Here is a 20,625-nt window from a genome sequence, read left to right as displayed (position 1 = left end):
AGCTGGCACGTTTGAACTTTCCCTCTCACCTTTGAGGGCCTCCCCAGAACGTTCCCACTGTCTCCTTACCTCTCTCACTCTCCCATACACGCTCACACACACACACCCCCCAGAATTCCCTGCAGAACATTTACTCTTGGGGGCCCCTTTCTGAATACCGCTCTCCCGTTGTTGGGGGAGGTTTCTTGAGGGAACTCCTTACATAACTCAGGAGTAGGCGAAGGCCTATTTCCTGTAGAAGACAGGATCGCTGACCCTACTTGTTGGTTTGGCGTAGCTAAAGCCCCCCTGTCACCTCCAGTTAATTCCCGAGAGAGGATGGACCTTGTGCTGGGCCCACCGTGCTCTCCGTCACTGAGAACGAGGTCAGAGGCGGGCCTCCATGATGCTGGTTCTTCTGGTTCACTGTGTCACCAACCTCTTGCTGGCTGTTCTCCCCTCCATATCCGCTCTCCGACCACAGGCTCTGCTACTCGCTGGAATGCCATCGGCATGGCCCAGGGAGTCCCCAGCGTGAGACCAAAGCCCCAGAGGAGAGAGAGCCCGGGGGCCCTCACCCTGCCCCCCACGCCCTGCACAGTGCTCTGACTGGTCAGGATATCTTGGAGCCCTGAAAGGACCCAGCCCACTGATGCTCAAACCATGCCCACCTGCTCCAGCAACCCAGCCCATGTTCTGGAGGGACAGACAAGGCTTGGGATTGAAGGGCAGCGACCTCACAGCCTAGTCCATCCAGAGCACAGGGAGGGATCGAGGGGGTGACCCACCGCACTGGGCAGTGACAGCAAATAGCAAGGAGGACCACAAGGCCTCCCCAAACTCCATCTCCCTTTCCTGGTATGGCTTCCTGTCTCTCTCCCCATGGCTTGCTTGTGCCTTTCTGGGGGAGCCCTCTCTGTACCCGTCTCTCACCACCTTCACCAAGATAAAATCCCTGCTCTTGCCCCAGCCAGGTGGCTCGGTTGGTTGGAGCATCGTCTCGAAAGGCTGTGGGTTCGATCCCCAATTGTGGTGTGTATGGAGGCAATCAAGCAACGTTTCTCTCCCCGTTTTTACCTTGCTCTCTCTAAAATCAATAAACATATTAAAAATAACTAGAATAAAATCCGTCCTCTCCTCCCCCAGTTCTCTCTGTTACTCTCAAGGGTCTTCCCGGCATCTTCCTGCTGCCCTGGGTCATACACAAAAGGCATCGTCACTTGTAATGACGTGACAAGGGCGGTGTTGTGTGGGGCCAGGAGAAGCCGGCTTCTGATAACTCAGCCGCGTATGTGTAACACTTCGCCCTGACATCCCAAGAGCTAAAAGTGACCAGAATGGAGAAGACGTATTGGACAACGTGCTCATTTAATGCAGATCCAAAACACGAAAAAGAAACAACCAGGACACAGCATTGCCCGGCAGGGCGAGACTCCCATGGGTGGATTTCTGGGTCCCTCTAGAAAACCTCCGCCCAGAGCACATCTCGCACTCGCAGCCTCCTGGGCCTTGGCGAGCTCGCCACTTCACCCGCACTAAACCCTGTTGGACACGTAAGTGAGGCTAGGAAACAGTGTCAGCTGGCCCCACCTTTGGCACTCCCCACGGCTCTCCTCCTTCTCCACCCTCTGTCCGGGACCCCTTATTTCAACTCTGCCCCTTCGAAGAGCCTGTGTGCACCCTTGTCTCCTGATGGGCGGTGGCCCTGTGTGCCCTGAGCCCTGCGTCCTTAGTCCCCCGCTGGACCACCTCCCTGCTGATCCTCCCTCCTTCTCTGCAGCTTGGTCCTGGTCTCCTCCTGCCGGCGCCTCCAGGCCTCAATGACAGCTTCGTCATCCATTTCTTCCTCCTCCTCCCCATCCGCGCTTCGCCGGCACCGGGCCCGCCGCCCCGAAGCAAACCTTCCTTCTTCTCTGCGCTCCGTCCTCTCTCTCTCCCCGTCCTCTTCCGACCTCACGAAGCTCTGCGTGAACTTCCTCTTCGCTCCGAACTCGGAGAAGTCTGCCCTGCACGACTCTTCCACGTCCTCCCAGTCCCTGGGCCTGGCCCAGGGTGCACGCCGGGGCCCTGGGGACTCTTCCCCGGAGGAGGGCTCCGGGCTGGCCTCCCGGGAGCTCGAGGCCTCGCTGAACAGGGCCCTAGAGAACTGGTGCGTCTCCCTGCCCTCCCGGGTGGAGGAGGAGGAGAAGCGCGCAGTGCTCCTCACCGCACTGCCATCGGCCGCCTGGTAGGAGGTGTCTTGTTCCCCCGAGCGCGACTCGGAGAACTTGTACCGGGAGGATTTGGACTCAGTCTCCCGGAGCAGTGAGGACCTGGTGTGCTTCCCCCGTGCGCTTCCAGACCAGTCGCTCTGGGGAGAAGACCGTCCCTCTGTCCCGAGGCCATCAAGCCACTTAGTGACACTGCTGTCCCTCTCACGGCCAGCCCCACGGCCGTGGCCGTAGCGATCAGAGGTGTCCAGGGAGGAGCCAGCGTCCGTGTCAGGTTTTTGGGAGTCCCCCCGGGAAGAATGCTGGAAGCTGCCTATGGCACTATCCGTGTCCTCGTCTCTGTCACCCACATCCCCATCCTCCTCTTCCCGGGCCTTCTTCTTCTTCTTGAAGAGGTGGCTGCGTTTGTGGTCGCAGGCCAGCTTCTCCATCTTGTACGCGGACATCTTCTCCCTCAGCTCCGTCTGCATCTCTTGCTCCTTCCGGCCAAGCTCTTTCAGGTTGACTTGGTCCGCAAAGAGGCCAGACACGGGCTTGCTGGTACCCCTCACTCTGCTGCCTGCACCCCCGGCCCCGGAGCTCAGCAAGCTGCGGTCGGACAGCACGGATTGCGTGTCGGGGCTGCGTCCCGCGTGGCTTGGAGGCGGGAGGCCCAGGGAGGAGGCGCTCTGCGCGCTGAGCATGGATGCCTGGTCGTCCCCCGGGTGGCCGGCTGCAGGGGCCACCCTGACGCTCGCCCTGGACGGTGCACGGGACAGCAGCAGCAGCTCATTTTGCTTCTGGGCGAGAGTTTCGCTGACTACGTTGGCAATCCAGTTCTGGATACTGGCGATGGAAATGGTGTCTCCCGGCCCCACGGGCAGGTCGGGCAGCGGTGTGGTGGGGGCAGAGGCGGGGCATCCGCCTGTGCTGCTCACGGCCTGAGACGGGTATGAGCTGAGGCTCTGGGTGCTGAGCACCGACGCTGTGTCCCCATCAGTGCTGACCGAGGGGGCTGCGGACCAGAAGGCAGACAGGGGGATGCTGCTGGTGGCTGCCGAGCTGCTGGCCTCCCAGCTGCCCAGGGACTGGCTCTCCTCCAGCGTCCGCCTGCTTCTCTCCAGCAGCTCCAGCCTCCGCTGCCTCTTCTTGGCCAACAGAGAGGCCTCCCCCTGACTGAGCTCTGCCACCTCCTCCTTGTTCTCACTGCCCACCTTCTGCTGGTGTTTCAGCTTCCAGGCCTGGTAGGCCGTCAGGTTGACGTCCGAGATGTGCTTCTCCCGTGCGGCCTCCTCTGCACCTTGCTCGCTGCTGCCGTCTCCCGCCTCCGAGTCCCTCTTGTGAAACCCAAACTGGATCCTCTTGACCTTCCACCTTTCCAGGGCGGTGAGCCGGTCCCTGTTCCTGCTGCAGAAGTTGTAGAAGGAGCTGGCCTCGGACAGCACGCTCTCCTCGTCGTCCTCCCGCGCCCTGCTCCCCGCCTCCGCGCTGGCGTCCGCCTCCTCTCTCCTGCTCCGGGAGTGGTACCTCCGGGAAGCCTCCTCCTCGATCTCCAGCAGCCTCTGGTTCCACATGTCCCACGTGCTCTCCGTGGACTCGGAGTCGCAGCGGCGTCTGCCACCGCGGTTCTGGCGGCTGCCCTCCAGCTGCTGCGTCAGGATCCGCCTGTCGCGGCTGCTCACGCTCTCCGAGGCGCTGCTCTCGCTCAGCGTCAGCCTGCGTCTGCTCCCCACCCGGGAGCCAGCCTCTCCCGCCTGTGTCTCCACCTCCTCCTGCTCTTCCTCCTCCCGCGTCCACCTCCGGTGCCCTTCTGCCTGGTACCTCTCGTTCCGGCTCTGCCACTCCCGGATGACCCTCTCCACGTCCTCGTCCTCCGGCTCCTCCCCGCCCTGGGCTGAGCACCTGCCATCGCCACCCCGGGGGGCCGTGCCCGTGGGGAGGCCCTGCTCCTTCTTCCACTGCTTGTAGAGTTTCTCCTCCTCCTCTTCCTCGATGAGGGGGAGGGGCTTGGAGGCCAGGCTGGCCCTCCCCAGGGAGGAGCCACTCAGGTGGCTGGCGGCGTCGTCCTCCTCCTCCACAGTGAGGCCCTGCACTCTGGCCCCGATGGGGCTCCCCAAGTGTTCGCCCTCCTCCGCCCCGTGTGCGTCCCCCTCCCGGCTGAAGTCCTCGTCTCTCTCCTCCATCAGCTTCTCGTTGAGTTCCCGGAGCTGCCTCAGGAAGCCGTCGTTGGGGTAGATGGCCCGCTTCTTCCGCACCGTCAGCAAGGCCTCCAGGACGGCCATGTGGTGGAATATCATCAGGTAGGCCACCACCAGCACGGCCGCGCGGCTGACGCCCATCTCGCTGCTCACCAGGACTTTCCCTGGGGGGGAAACACGCGTCACCAGGTGGCAGCGACAGGGCGGCCTTTCTATGAGCACCGTTTGGGCGGCTGGGTGTCCCATGGTGACGCGACCTCTGGTCTCCCTCCACCCCCAGGCCCAGCCCTGTCACGGATGTCAGACGGAGCAGTGGGGTGCCCTGTGCCCGCGGGGACGTTTTCTGTGCTGTCAGAAGCTGGTGGGTGTGGGGAGAGAGTAGGGGAAGGGACGGACCACTGTCCCCGAGTTAGAAACGCCAGAGAGCGCTTCTTGTTTCTCCCTGCCAAACCGGGCTTCGGGAGGAGGAGAAATAAAAGAATGGGGCGGGGCTAGGGGGAGAAAGAAAAAACGAGGCCAAGGTGAGTGAATCACAGAGACGCGGAATCTCGAGGTTGGAGAGCACGGAAAAGCACAGGTGAAAATGAAGGATTCCCTTCACCACGTGCTCAGGGCTGGCTCATCCACCATCTGGGCTCTACTGGGTGTCTCCAGTGACGGGGAGCTCAGTACCGCACACACCACACACACCATATACACTCATGTATGCATGCACACACACACACACACTCACATGTACACATATACCAGACACACTCACCTCACTCCATGTTTATTTAGATCACTGTAATATTTTGAAAACTTCTGTACCTGAGGGGACAGAGCATGGCTCCCTGGGACAGGCACTCGGGGCTCCCCTGTGACACTCTGGGTCAGTGACGAGCACATCTGTGTGAACCAGGCCTTTCACACCAAACCTTTACGAAGATCACTGTCATATTCTTTGCTAAATTGTATTTTTATTTTCCTGGCTATTCTGGGTCTTCCAATCTAACACCCAAATCTCTTTAAATGTTCCCACGTGCATCTTTAACATGTCAATCCTCACAGCAATTTTAAGAGGATCAATCTCTTACTTTTGGTCTCTAGATAAGGCCCCTGGCGTCCCAGGGATACAGGACATGGCCTGGAGCCCCGTGGTACAGAGCACAGCACAGCCAGTCTCGTCCCCCTCGCCCCCAGGGCTCTGCACACCAACCCTGCGTTCTCCCTGTGCCCAGTGCCCCTAGCTGTGCCGACAAACACCCTGCAGTTGAGTCTCTCGACGCGCCCTTTGGGCCACGGCCCCACTCTCCTCCTGCTCCCACCTACCCAGCCTCCTGAGGTGGAGCTTCCCGACTCGAAGAGGTGAGATTTGTCAAGGCGCTTTTCCAACCCCGGCCTTGCCTTTACCTGTCTGCACACAGGGACCCTGTGTCCTCACCTCCACCTGAAGGGCTCATTCGTGCTGCCCACGGCTCCTGAACAAGCCTACCCCCCTTGGGGTCTTTGCTGTGTCCCCATCCTCTGCCAGGTGCTCCTCCCTGTCACTCAGCTCACATGTCCCCCCTAACTTGCTGCAGCAGGGGCTGGCCTGTCACTCTGACACGTCACCCAGGCACGCTCTGCTTCACAAGAGTATCGCATGTTCTTCTTTCCCTTTTCCTGTCCGTTTCTCTGCTCTCCTTGCTGTGGGAGAGGCCAGGGCCATCAGCTCTGTGTGTGTCCCGCCCCAACCCCTGTCCCTGGGCCGGGAACAGCAGCCGACACCCTCCGGCTCCTCAGTCAGCACCTACTGGATCCACGACAGTCCTTTCCTACCCTGCTTCTTACAATGAGACAATGGCCTTGTTAGGACAGGTGACCCCAGACGTGGCAGAGGTCTTCTTCACATCACACCCACCTTGCTTCTCCCATCGCCCGGCCCAGGCGCCCCCTGCCCCCGCCCCCAGCTCACCGTGGTAGGTCAGCAGCGCTTCGTCCAGGAACTCGGCGGCCTTCCGGAAGTGCCGGGAGATGTCCACCTCGGGAAAGTCGTCCACCTCCAGCCCCAGGTACTGGATGTCCAGGCCCGAGTAGAACTCAGGCCCCGTGTACACGCCGGTGCCGTGCGCGGCGTTCAGGATGTGGGTGATGCCCAGCCTCTTCAGCCTGCTCTTGTTCACAGCCACGCTCCTGAGGACAGAGGCGGGGATTTTTTTTTTTTAATTTTCCAGACTAGAATTAGAAAGGTGCAGAGCACTGAGAGGGGGGGCCAGGCGGCCACAGCGGCGAGGGCCTACTTCCCTGCTCCCCCGTGTGTCGGGGCTCACTGCGAGGACAGTTATAAAAAGGGACGAGTGACTTGGTCCCAGCAAAGAAGACGAGGGAGCTGGCCAGGGAGGGCAGGGTGAAGATGAGAGCAAGGCGGACGTGGAAGGAAACCTCTGTATGGTCTGGAGCTGTTGAGGCTAAACTCTCGGGCCCTGGGAAGGCACACTCACTCCCCAAGACTCATAAGGGGCAGACAAAGGTGATAATCCGTGAGGGGTGCTTCAGGCCATTGGACGCTCCGCCTCTCAAAGTCCCCTCACACATGTTATTTCATTTTATCCTAATAACACATGGACGAGGTAGACAAGATACTGCTTTTGTTCCCGTTGGAAGGTTATAAAAATGCCCTGGACAGCTTTGGCAACTTACCAAGGCTGACCGGGGAAGGAGACACAGACCCGGGGACAGGGGTCTGGCTCAGAGCCCTCTTGGCTACAGCGGAACGGGGAGCAGTCTGAGCAGCCCCAGGACGGGGCGGCCCAAGACGGAGCAGAGGCCTTCAGCCAGGGCCATCTGCAGACTCCTGGTGTCCCTGCAGCCCTCGGCGCCAGTGCATCTGCGTCCACAGTGCTAATTACTGGCCCCTGGGGCTCGGCACCCAGCTCTGGCCACCAGGTTCTGGGCAACAGATCACTCCACCGTGCGGAACAAGACCCACCATCCACAGCCAGTTTCCGCACAGTCCCCTGGGGCCCAGGTCTCCTCCTTTGCTCCTAGACAGATGGCTAATTACACGGGGAGAACCTCTCGGAGGAGTCGGTGGATCAGCAAAAATTAGGTGCCCAAATCAGCCTTTGGTTCCACTTACGTCCCGGCAAGACCCTGAAGGAATGGGACCTGAGTGAGCTGCTTTGGGGTTTGTTCCGGAAACCACTGATAAACTTCTTAAAATAAAGTTTTTTTCCTGATTATAGCAACAGTGCCTGTTTGCTGTAGGAAATCTGTGCCTTCCAAAAGAAACCTAAAGAAGAAAATAAAAATCACCAGCAGGACCCCCTCCTGGCTAGAAGCCCCGTTAACATGCCATCACATCTGGTTCGAATCCATCTGAGGAAGCTGCACACACACGCACACGCAGACGTACACGCACACGCACCCATACATGACTCAGCACTGCCCGGTAACCTCAGTGCTGACTCAGTGCTGCCGTGTAACCTAACTCTCTTCTGGCTACATCGTGAGCCTTTTCGCACGCTGGTAAATGCATGTAAAAGTCACCATCGCCGATGGCTCTGAATGGGTGTTGGGGACGATGGCAACAGGGGGTCATGTTGGCAAGGCTCTGGGCGGGAAGGAGGCCCAGAGAAGGCCCCTGGGGGGCAAGGCCATGACAGACAGCCCTGGTGGGGGGCAGAAGGCAATTGTGCCAGCACCTGGCCCCGTGGACCCGGAGGTGAGGGGATCTCTGGGTGCAGGCAAGTGAGTTGGGGCCTTTCTCCAAGGCGGGGGCTGGGCGGGTGGCCAGGCAGCCCCGGTTTTCTGGATGGAGCCCCTGAGGCCTTAGGTGAATGTGGGAGACTGTCCCCTCACTGGGGCACTCCCCGAAGGGCCGGGACAAAGGGTCAGGGCCTGGCCATCAGACTCACTTCTCTGCTATGAAGACTCCAGGCCAGACCTCGTCCACCTCATTCCAGGGGGCCTCCTGGCGGTCTCGGACCAGTGCCCGCTGTAGGTCCAGGACACAGGGCGTGTTGTAGAGGCTTCTGTCATCCATCTTCTCCCGCACGCGGTTGTACAAGTCCTCCACCAGCAGCTGCTCGGCGGACTCCAGCATGCCTGGGCACTCGGCCGTGGCCTTCGGCCCCCGAGGCTTCAGTTCTGGAGGGACAGGCAGGGTCCGCATCAGAGCGGGGACACCACGGCCTCCCTGCCCCCGGGGACAGCCTGCTCTCGGCCAGTGCGCTGCTGGGACTCTGGGCATGGGCTGAATGCTGGCAGAGTCTGCCGGAAGGACTCCTGGACCCGTGGGGTCCCGGGCAGCAGCCATGTAGGGGAGGGGACACCGGCTCTCCTCGCACCCCCATAGTTCCCTAAAGACGGCAGGCGGTTTCTCAGACCGAGGTCCTCGGCCTAGGTCTGAGTCGCACTCATCATACCTCCCCCAGAGCCCCGTGCAAAAGAGAAGCATCTACCAAAGGAACAAACGGTGTTCTCTCCTAAAAAGGGGAGAAAGGGGCCGGGCCTGGCCCCTTTTCGCACCAAGCACAGTCTCCCTGGAAGAGCGGACCCTGCCTCGGTCATTTCCTCTCAATCACGTGCAGTTTACATGTTTATACTCCGGGCACCGCCCGCTCCAGGCCCGGGCATCCACGTCTGTGCTTGGCCGGGCGGCAGTCACCAGGACTGTGCCCGGGCCTTTCGGGCAACGGGCCGGAGTAGCTCGGACTCCACACAAACCGGCCCCCTCTCCAGTGAGCCTTGGCCCCCTCCTCCCCTGTCGGCTTCCAGTTTGTCAAAGGGGGTCCTGCCTGGCTTCCGATGGCATTACCTTCTCTGATGATGCGTTTGGCCGCCACGGCCGAGGACAGGTGGATGGGCTCCATGAAGATGCTCTCAGTGTCCGCCTCCGAGACCATGGAGCACCTGAGAAGAGAGATGAGATGACCCTGAGAGGGAGGGGCCCTTCCTACTCGGGAAACCCGGACCCGGGCTCGGCCACAGTGAGCAGCAAGCAGACACGGAGGGAACGCCTCCCCAGGAGCCCGAGCCGGCAGAAGCCTGGGGGTGGGGGTCAGCGGTCCTGCTGTCTTCAGACCGCAGATGTGGTCATTGAGGCCGTGGAAGACACGTCTCTGGTTGAGGACACTCCCTCTGATGTGGCTTGACTGTCTCTACTGTGTTCCCACCCTTAGAAGTCTTGCTGGTTTTCCTCTAGTCCCCTGTTCTATTATCAATACTGAGCCTGTGCCTGCCCCTGCCCCTCCCGAGTTCCACTGGACTGGTGGCTGGATGCCCCGCGTAGCCTGGCCCTGCTTGTAAGGGACGGGCTGAGGATGCAGGGCTGCCTCATCGCCGGGGCAATGGGGAGACCGAGGACCCCCAGGGCCAGCCTGGGCCAGGACGCGATGAAGCAGTCAAGGAGGATGTCGGGGCCATTTCCCGGAAAGAGTTCAGCAGAGGTGACCCAGGGGCCTTGGGGGAACCTGGTGAGTCACGGGCAGGACAGAGTTAGGACCACACTATGGGGGTGGGTATCCTCCTCCGGGTGGGGCCCCAGATTTTCCAGGGCTGGTAACCTTTGGGTCTTTTTCTGCTTAGCGTTTCCGAGGTTCAGAGAGGTTAAAAAAAAAGCAAGAAGGTTTAATGGACACCATTTTTTTTCTATCACAAAACTTCCCTCATTCTGCCCCTTTACAATCAACCCCTCCCTGTCCCTGGTCCCTGGTCCCATCGCCGGCCGGCTTTATGTGCCCATAGTGTATGTGACCTTCTCAGAATGTTATATAAATGGAGTCATATAGAAATGGAGTCTGTTGGAGATGGCTTTATTTCACTCAGCAAAAGGCATCCAAGAGTCACCCATTCTATTGCATGAATCAATAACTTATTTCTTTTTATTGCCCGATAACGTTTTATTATTTAAGTACCTCCGGCTATTTCGGCCGCCACGGTCACGCTGCCTGGCCTCAAGGCTGAGGGTTCCGGAGGAGAAACACGACACCCCCGCCTCCGGGTGGGTGGCCCTCTGGATTCTGGTCTCCTTCCCTAACCTGCCTGCTCCTGCTGACTTCGCACAGCCCTCGAACCCTTGCTGCGTCACCCTGCCCAGGTGTGACGGTGCCAGTGGGGGTGGGGGGCGGCTGTCACCATCACCCAGAGCTGGAACCTCTGCCCGCCGTCATTTTGCTTTGAAACACCTAAAGTTAATGTGTTTCCCCATCTTTGTAACTGACCTATTTTGTGGGTGGAAACCCACGGGGGTTTGTTTTCGTCGCCACGGTTTAGAAGTTTGCGGATGGCATTCCTGGTTTACATTCATCCATTGTGCTGGGAACAGATATGATTTTTGAGTGCCTTCCATGAATTCAATTCTGGCACCACTCCCAGAAATAGGTATTGTTACCCTGCTCCAAGATGAGAAACTGTAGCTCCGAGGTGTTGCGCCCCCCGGGTGGGCAGTCAGGGGCAGGGCTGGGTCACGAACACAGGGAGGCACGCTCTAACTCCGACCTTCTCCCCCCCACAACCCACTGGTACCCTGCCGACTGGGCAGGGGAGGTGAGCCAGTTGGTAGAGGCAACCCCAGCTGGGTCCCCCATTCCCACGCGGGCTTCGGCACAGGGAAGTACCTAAAAATACATGTTGCAGCGGTGGCTGGGCGGGCGGGCGGGCAGGTGGCTGTGCTGGGTGCAGCTGAGCTGAACCGAGCGGATTAAGTCAAGGGCACTGAATGGATTCGCAGATGAGCTGGCAGGCGGCATCCCTGCCAGGGTCCACCCTCGGCACAACGGCGGCCACGCTCAGCGCCAGTGAGGCTGCCGGGAAGGAGACGTCTCTGCCGGGAGAAAGCAGCAGCCTGGCCTCTACCCAGGATGCGCTGGACCCGCCCCTGCTGCCCAGGGGCAGCAGAACGAGACGTTGTCACTGCAGTTCCTGAGGGACGGTCCTCCGCCTCTCTCCTACAGGACTGGGGGGGCCCGAGGCTTGACAGCCCCCCAGTTCCTTTCTGCCCAGGGACTTGGCAGAGGCCCGTGCCCGCTGCCTGGGTGCCCAGGGCTTCCTTCCTCACCCACCTCTCCTCTCAGGCCACCCTCCACCTCCTCAGGTGCACCTGTCTCAGGTGCACGCTGACATGTCCTTGTGAAACCATGTGGGCGGGGCCTGGCTCCTTGACGCGAGCCCCCACCCCCCGCCGCCCCATGGGGCAGGACCACGGCTGGGTCTCTAAAGACCGTGGTCTGGGACAGAGTGAAAATGGCACAGACGCTTTCTGATTCACTGACTGCAACAGGATCAGGTGTACGGGTGTGGGTCACGGGCCCATCACCCGACCGGGCCGCCAGGGGCAGCACGGGGTCCCGGCTCCAGTCTGTCCCCGCTCACTCTGCCTTCCCCAGGCCCAAACATGCAGGCTCTCCGAGTCTGTGTGGGCAGCTAATGAGTTTCTCTTACAGTAGACTAGAGGTGGCCCCTGACCCGTGACCCTCCTCACTTAGAGAGGTTGGTCTATCCCCCTTGAATCTGCGTGGTCTCACGACTGTTTTCACCAATAGAATATTCTGGAAGCAGCACTGTGCCAGGGTCTGAGCCCGGGCTGAAGGGCAGCCACCCTTGTTGGCTCCCGTCGCTCTCCCTGGAAGCCTCATGCTGGCGGGTGAGAGTCCAAGCACCACCCGGGAAGGCCACCAGCCAGCAGTTCCTGCCAGGCTCCCAGCCAACAGCCACCACCTGCCTGAGCCTCTTAGACGCGGAGCCTGCACACGTCACCCCCACCCCCGCTGACTCCACGAGAGACACAGACAAGCTGCCCAATCCGAGTTCCTGACCCACAGAAAGGGGAGTGAAGCGACATCCTGGGCTTGCGTCGTCACGTTCTGGGGTGACTTGTTAATAATAAGCGGCAGTAAACAACAGGAATGGACCGTTCTGAGCACTCAGGAGAGAAACTCGAGTGAATGCTGGACCCTCTTCTCCCTTATTGCCATGGTCCAGAACCTCGTCGGGACCCGGGGCTGACCCCTGCCTCCACGGGGGCCAGAAACTACAAGCGACACCAGCCCGGGGACGTCTGGGCCCAGGGTTTGGGGCCATCCTGTTGTTAATTCCAACATCTCACAAAACTACCCTCAGAGCCTCAATGTCTATATAAACGTGTATAAACGTGTCTATATAAATGTCTATATAAACCCATCTCCCTCTCAACAATATTAAGGGAGAGTTATTCCTTTATTTATAATGATTGACGTTATTTACACTATTAACAAGTGTTTGGGTTATTAAGGGTCACTATTACATCAGATGAGGTTTGTGCAGAAGATCAGACAGAATCCTGACAGGCCGCTGAGAGTTCCTATTCCTAGGAGACGACTGGGCGCTTCCTCCAGGCAGCCCCACTGGCTCCCACAGGTCAGCACCCTTTCCCTCCACCAGCCTCCAGGGCTCTGTGCCCTGGGGGCGCTTTCTCGGGGCTGCAGTCCGCACTCCAAGCCGTGGCACAAAGGAAAAGGGGCAGCGAGCGCCCTCGCCCAAGGGGTATGCAGACAGGCCTGGGGGAGAGCTTGGCAGGTGGCGTCAGCGGGTGCCCCGCCTGGGACTGTCCACCCTCGAACCCGAGGCCCGGCCATTCCCTTCACAGTGCTGGCATCTGACGGTGTGCGTGTGGTTTTAAGTACGGGGAACCGAGCCCCTTTCCCCCATGCCCCGAAGCTCGGAGGCTGTGGGTTTGATAGGGAGCGATTGAAACTAAAACTTGAAAACAGAAATGACAGAGAAGTGCCCTCCCTCCTTGTGCCTAGCACAGACGGAAGTTCAGCTCATTCCTCGGCGAATCCGGGGACCGGCACAGGAAGACTCGGCCCAGGACACTTCAGGGAGGACCCCCTCCCCGGCCCCACAGCACATCTGCCCCTGGCCGCAGATGCGAACACGTGAAGCCAGGGAGCTCGGCCGCGTGCAGGGCGTGGGTCACAGTGCTTTTATGAGGCTGAAGCAGAGATGGGACCCGGCAGCCATAAAACTGTTTCGCCACCAACACAGTTTACCAGTCTGCAAGGCAACGTAGAGGGAGGGCCTCACCGTCCCGGGGCGGGGTTGGGGGGAGGTCCAGGAGCAGGGGCAGCGCCCAGAAAGAAAGGGGGAAGGAGGCCGGGCAGGAACATTGGCCCAGCTTCTACGACGAGGCCAGCGAGACGCCCAGGGAGGTTTGATTTACGACCACGTCTGGGCTGCGCCCGCATCCCCGAGATGGAGTGGACGGCACTCACGCCCTGAGGAGAAGCGGCAAGGCCAACAGGCGGGGACAGAGAGGACCTCAGATCGATACACACCTCATCACAGGACCGGGAAGAAGCAGCTAGAAAGCCTGGAGGGTGAATTGAAAGAGAGCTCGTAAAGGGAGCAGAGTTTGACCAACTTCCTCTCCGAGAATGAAGGACGGGGCAGCTTCCTTCAAGCCTGCGCCTTCTAAACACATGAACTGTGACCCGCAAGTGAATCATAAAACCAGGTCAATGGGTCGTGCCCAGCACCCGGGAAGAAACGAGGGGAAAAACCAGAACGGCGCCTTCCACCAGAAGGGCACCCCTGCGTACGCGCGTTCTGAGCGAGATGTAAATGGTTTGTCCTGCTGAGGTCGGCAGTCGGCAGGGCTGGAGTCCACCACTACAAACCGCTGGATGGCTGTCAGACGCAGCATGAAGTGGAATTGGGGTCCTCCAACCCTGCCCCTCCGACAGCTGGTCGCTCCCTTTTCAGGAGCCCCCTGGCAGTGACATGGAGGTGGAGGCCTGGGAGGGGGTGTCTTTCTTGATGTGGCTTCTGCAGAAAAGGAACGAGCTCTCCCTGAACGTTCATTCACCTCCAAGGAAAGTGACCGCACGCTGGCCGGCAAAGTAGAGGCTCAGAGGAAAGGGAGGAGCCAGGGAACTGAAGCAAATCGATTTTTAGCCAGTGGCATCTGGCGGGCTTGGAGAAAGCGCAGAGGCGAAAGATCATCACGGGAAAAGAACTATCGAAGGGAAAGGAGAGACGGGGGAGCCATGTCCTGAGGACACTGGGCCTGACACTGCGGCCAGCTGCCCGCCCGCCACACCTGGCACGCACCCGGATGTCCCCGCACCAACGGCTGGCAGAGCACAGCTGAGAAACGTCACCGTTCACTGACAGTGCACGGGAAACGCCACCACAAAAGAGGGCCTGACCAGATCCGCCAGGTATTCCAAAACATTGCAGAGGTTTCAAAAATTCAGATCCAAAAAGCCAAAGCGAGCAATGGATTTGAACTTGGCAAGACATGGAGGGTCACAGAGAAAGGAGCCCCGCCCCCTCCTTTGCTGTGGGGTCTCCCCGTGTCCCTTTCCCCTCCCCGGCCCATACTCTATGGCACCAAAGTGCCAGGCACTTAATACAACGCCTGTGCCCCAGGCCAGTAATTAAAACCACGCACACAGACTCCATGCAGCCGGCCGGCTGTTAATTGGACAGTCCTCCCTGCCGCTTACACACTCTACACCCTCCATCACCGTTAGCCACTAAAACATCCTTCTGGTGGACAAAACACAGGTTCTTATTCCTGGTAAGTACGGGTCAGCAGGGAGCCCGCTGGGTCACAGGACAGGCACGTGTTTAGTTTTAGTCGACGCCACGTAATCATTTTCCAGGGGAACACACTTACTGCCACAGGTGGGGGTGTGCTGGCTTCGTGTCCTGGCAGCACTCACCGTCCCCAGACTTTAATCTTAGATAGTGTGGTGAGTGGGCAGTGGGATTGAGTGGTGATCTTCATCTGAATTTGTAGGATACGCTTTTCGTTTTTATCGGTTTCTAGCTCAAGTCTCAAAGTGGTCAGAGAACACGGTGTGCATAATTTTAAACATTAAACATGAGTTGACATCGGCAATGCCCAGCGGGTGACCCGCTTCGGGAGACAGACCCTGTGCTTGGGGTGAAGGCGTGCATTCTGCAGTGTCGGGTACGTGGTCTAGACGTGCCAACGAGATCAGTTCTGTTCGTTGTTCTGTTCAGACTTCCTGTTGATGCATTTCAACTACAGTGGACACACAACATCCTCTCCGTTCCAGGTGCACCACACAGCAATGAGACACGTACGTACGTAGCTGACAAAGCGGTCGCCCGGTGAATCTGGCACCCACCTGGCACTGTACGGAGTCATCACAATTCTGCCGACTGCATTCCTTCCACGGCATCTCACTGCCCTCGACTGAATCACCAGTTAGAAAACTGCCCACATTTTTAATAATGTTTTGCCTCCCATCAGGGAGGCTGAGATTGTTTTGTAAAAAACATACTTCGGCCCAAGAGGGTAAATTTTCACTGTTTGTGTCATTCGGTCAGTTTTTTGCTTTCCGTATTTCAAGGCGCCATGATCAGATCGCAGACACTCCAGAAGCCACTCCCCGGTGGCTTCTACCCAGGGACGCCCACCCGACATCTCCTGGGGCTGATATCGATAAATGGCGTCCGAGGCTGTTTTCTCCATTGGTGTCTGTGGCTGCGGCAGCCGGTGTTTTCCAGAGGGGGCCGCAGGGTGTCCCACCCTCTCGCCCCCTTTGCTGCGGGGCCCTGACCCTCCTCCGGTGTGGTGGCCGAGTAGATGGCCCACTCCAGAACCTCGTGGTCTCCGTTAGGAGCCTCTGAGGCCACATCACGGAAACCAGTGCACTTCTGTCCTGTTGCCGTGACTCTTGGACTTGCGCTGCCGGGCCATGAGAAAGCGCACTCGGAGGGGTGGTATGTGGCCAACAGGAAGGTCCCAATGGGAAGCGCCACCCATGTGAAGATGCCTCTCCCATACCAGCCCCACTGTGGAGTCACCCCCTGCCCCCCTTTCAACTCTCTCCAGCTGAGGCCAGACATCGGGGGGAGGAGGCCAGCCCCGCCACTGTCCCTGGTCCGGGTTCCTGATGGTGAACATAACGGGACGGTGGTCTCAGGTCACTGAGTCGTGAAGTCATGAGCGGTGCTAACTGGGACAATGTGGCGTGTAGCTTTCTGCCCTTTTTAACTTTGTGTGTCTTTAGTTTTAAGGCGTGTCTCTTGTAAGCAGTATGTTGCCTATTAAAACATCGAGTCTGACAATTGCCTTTTAATTATAGTACTTAGTCTCTTTGTGTTTAGTGTAATTACTTACATATTTGAGTTTAAGCCTACCATTTTATTATTTCTTATGCTTTTTTATTATTTGTTATGCTTTTCCACATTGTTTTCTTATTATTTTGTTATTGTTTTCTGTGTCTTTTTTCTTCCTTCTGCACTGATTATACATATATATATATAAATATATATATATATATAAGATTTTATTTATTTATCTTTAGAGGGAAAGGGAAGGCGAGAGGGAGAGAAACATCAGTGTATGGTTGCCTCTCATGTGTCCTCCGCTGGGAACTGGCCCAGGCATGTGCCCTGACTGGGAATTGAACCGTGATCTCTTGGCTCACAGGCCCACGCTCAATCCACTGAGCTACACCAGCCAGGGCTAATTATATTTTATTACTGTATCTTCCCCTCCTCAGACTGTTCACCATACCTTCTGTTGAGACACTTGAAACAGTTACGCTAGAAACGACAGCAGGCACCCCCGGCTTCCTGCTCACACTGGCCCAGAAAGCGTCTCGCCAAGCCGAGAGGCTCAGCACATAGACCAGAAGTGAAGAAATAAGACAGGGTGAAAACCTGGCCAGGCTCTGACTGGGGCGTTATCTGGTCTATGTAGCTCAGAAACCTACTGAGGATCACGTTTCTAAGGAAACCAGGAGCCTTAGCAAAGCCCTCGGGTGTTATAAGCCGTAACACAGCTAGACCTTGAACGCCATGCAGCAGCTGGTGAAGGGGACGTGGGGTTCCCTCCGTCGGTCGGGAGGCTTCCCGTGGGTCCCCTGAGTGGGGAAAAGGGCGAGGGAACTGCTGCTGCCCAGAGGGTGCGCCTTGGCAGGGTGGCTCTGCGTGGACAAACCCACCCGCTCCTTTCTGAGCTCCGACTGTCCACTCTCCCTATGAGAAAGCACGGCCCTGCCGTTCCAGCGACGGGGGAGAGCGGAAGCGGGAGAGCCGAGGGCGCCTTTCGGGCCCAGCCCAGACACCTCCGGGAGTCCCCGCCCTCTCCGCCTTGTCTTGCTGAGGACCAGCACTAATTTTAGAAGGCACGCCATGAAATGGAGGGCCTTCAAGATAAACAGGAGGCCTCGGTTCCTGAGTCAGGACGCAGGCGCCAGTTTGGGAAGTTTCTGAGCGTGGAAGAGGTGTGCCTTTGCTGTGACAGCTGGTGCTACCCACAACTACGCCCACCGTCACCGCCCGCCCACCGACCCGGCCTCCTCAGGCAGGTCTTCGGGCAGGAGGGCACTTTAAACCTCTCTATCCTGGTAGTTTCTCTACGCAGGAACCCAAGGCTGGGTTTCAGAGCACAAGTCCCCAAGCTCCATGGGGACACGTGTGTGCGTGGGTCTCACCTGTCTCACTCGGGCAGGGAAGCCTCCCGGCCCTGCTGTCATGAAATAAAGGGGACTCCCCAGGAAGCTGCATCAGGTTTACGTGCCCCGGGCTCACCGCCACTGGCCCCCAGGCAGACACGTGTCCCAGTTGGAAAGACCCAGTCCGGTCAGAGCATCTCAGCCCCGGGGCCTGGCCCCAGGGCCTCCTCCCGTCCCGCAGCCTCCTCTTACAGTCTGCGGTCGCCACCTGCCCTCCGGGTTCACCTGCCAGACTCCTGCTCACCCTCCCAGGTCCAGGCCCAGCATCCCCTCCCCCAGGAAACCCCCTACACCCCTTCCAAGTCCAGCGGTCCCCGCCCCCAGCCTGCCACACGCTGACCCCAGGCTCGGATTCTCTGTCCACACCCCACAGGGCAGTCTGTCGGGGTGTTCCTGCTCAGGGAGGAAGGACACATAGAAAAGGCTCCCCGTCTGTTGAATCGGTGAACTTAGCAGGCGGCTGTGGACTCCCTGGCCTGCATCCCCAGGGCTCACTCACCGGCTGGGCGAGGGGCTGCGGAGGTACCGGGCCTGCACAGCCCTCACATCGTCCGCTTCATCCTCCTCACTGGGGACGACCTGCTCCTCCTCTGGGTCCCTGCCGGTCGCCATGATGGCCTGTCAGTCTCTGTAAGTGAGAGAGGCCGTTCGGGAACCGGCGCCAGAGGCATCGAGGGGGGAAGGGGCGTGCAGCAATGTCACCTCAGTAAACGTGGGGACGGAGGGCTAATACCCTCCTGAGGAGGGGGCCCATGGGGGAAACCAAGTCACACTCGGTGCAGCCACTGTCAGTGGGACACCAGGACACACGCCCTGGCAGAGCAGAGAACCCACCTTGGAGTCACGAGAGTTAAGAAGTGACAACCTGGCTCCTCCCGCAGGTGCCAGCAAGGAGGCGGCGGTGGGGGCACCCAGAGGCTGACACAGAGTCCCCAGCCCAGAAAGACCTTTCTGGGGTGACAGGAACTCCCCCACGCATGCTGTGGTCCCCCCTGGGGGAGGGGCAGCTGGCCCCTGGAGTCACTGCTCCCCCCACCCCACTCAGGACTGAGAAATTCCCAGAGCCGGTCCAGCCAGGGCTGGGCGCTGACCCCAGGACAGAGCTGGGCGCTGACCCCAGGACAGAGCTGCTGTCCTTGGCCTCCCGCCCCGGGTCCCAGGCCCGCTGGATAAACAGAGAAAGGAGCGCACTCACAGCAGAACCGCCTGAGTCTCCACCGAGGGGCAGCCTCCAGGGGACTGAGGGACCTGACTGAAGTGGCCGGAGCCCCCACCAGGGAAGGGGCCTGACTCTCTCCTCAGTGCCTCTTCCCTGAGGGGCAGGACAGCTGTTACCAGGAAACCTTAGCTGCCTTCTAAGTTTAGCCTCCAGCCCCCACAGCTTGCAAGTCTCTGGGAGGAAGGAATGCAGGCCCCGCTTAACCCCTTCCCTCTGGGTCGGCTTTCCCCTCCAACAGCCAGTGGCCCCATGGGCGGGGTGCATCTGTGCTTTGTGGGTGGGGAGGCCCAGAGGAAAGCCTTTGGGGGCCCTCTCTCCGTACCCTCCCACCTGGGGCAGCCTTGGTTTAAGGCCCAGAGGAATGAGACCACCTGCACCCCAGCCCACGTCAGCGTGGGGGGGTTGGAACAGGCACCTGCTGAGCAGAGCCCCCATGGGTGTGGGGCACGCCGGGGTGACTGCCGGGAAGTCGGAGCTCACGAGCCGAGTTATGTTCCTGTCAACAGGGATGGCCCTGGAGAGGAAACCGGGCGTTGGTACTCCCCTTCCAAAATCCCATCACCCCTCGGTGACGGTCAGCTGACAACCTGGACGATGTCAAAATTCCTCGAGCTCCATAGACTTCGTATAAACTCACAAGCCACCTTGCTCCATGACACCGCCTCCCACCATCTCTGTGATCAGAGCAGAGCCCAGTAATTCACCTCCTAGTCCCACACATTCCATGATCGCCCCTTCGTCCACCCACGCACCCACCCACCCACACATCCATCCACACACACCCCCACCCATCCATCTACCCATCCACACACCCCCCCACACACATCCATTCATCCACCCACTCACCCCTTTGCCCACCCACTCATCGGCATCTACTGATGACCTACTATGTGTCAGACATTGCACTTGACCCAAGTTAGCAACAACACAGCCGCATACTTAAAATGGCCTTTTTTCCTGGCTAGGTGGAATGCTCCCTGACACACACACACTATCACGAAAAATTGGCTGAAGACATGAATGTGCTCATTGTTTTATCAGGAGGAATGAGACACGGGTCAAAAATAACTCCAGCATTAGGCAGAGTGCGGTCAGCGCCCTGAGAGAGACCCGGCGTGCGGCGGGAGGCTGAGGGAGGGAGACAGCCCTTCTGGCCGAAGAGGTCTGAGTGCACTCTGAGAAGCAGAGCTGATATCTGAGCTGCTCTCAAAGGACCAGCTGGATTCCAACGGCAGACACCACGGGGACAGGAGTCCCAGAGGGGATGGCATGGACACCGTGCCAGGCGGGGATGCACGCCTCCTGGGTGTGAGGAGGTGTCCAACTGGGTCGGAGTGCAGGCTACATGTTTGGAAGAGACGCTTTGGGAGGTGGGCTGTGTCGAAGAATAAACACTAGAATATAAATCAGAATATAATGCCCTGGCTGGTGTAGCTCAGTGGATTGAGCGCGGGCCTGCGAACCAAAGGATCACAGTTCGATTCCCAGTCAGGGCACATGCCTGGGTTGCAAGCCAGTTCCCAGCAGGGGACACACCAGAGGCAACCATACATCGATATTTCTCTCCCTCTCTCCTTCCCTTCCCCTCTGAAGATAAA

General features: G+C 59.0%; 1 protein-coding gene across 1 annotated transcript; it reads right to left on the bottom strand.

The window, feature by feature from the left end:
- Nucleotides 1–1,333: 1,333 nt before the first annotated feature.
- Nucleotides 1,334–19,103, bottom strand: STYXL2 (serine/threonine/tyrosine interacting like 2). The gene is made up of 6 exons (XM_037035163.1): nucleotides 19,004–19,103; nucleotides 18,308–18,436; nucleotides 9,147–9,241; nucleotides 8,245–8,476; nucleotides 6,303–6,520; nucleotides 1,334–4,530 (listed from the first exon to the last, which is right to left on the bottom strand). The coding sequence occupies exons 2-6, from the start codon at nucleotides 18,418–18,420 to the stop codon at nucleotides 1,709–1,711; spliced, it is 3,480 nt and encodes a 1,159-aa protein (XP_036891058.1). The 5' UTR covers nucleotides 18,421–18,436; nucleotides 19,004–19,103; the 3' UTR covers nucleotides 1,334–1,708.
- Nucleotides 19,104–20,625: the final 1,522 nt, after the last annotated feature.

Source organism: Sturnira hondurensis, unplaced genomic scaffold, assembly GCF_014824575.4.
Source record: "Sturnira hondurensis isolate 20B ecotype Veracruz unplaced genomic scaffold, ASM1482457v3 Scaffold0022215, whole genome shotgun sequence".
NCBI lineage: Eukaryota > Metazoa > Chordata > Mammalia > Chiroptera > Phyllostomidae > Sturnira > Sturnira hondurensis.
This window is presented reverse-complemented; position numbering and strand designations above follow the sequence as displayed.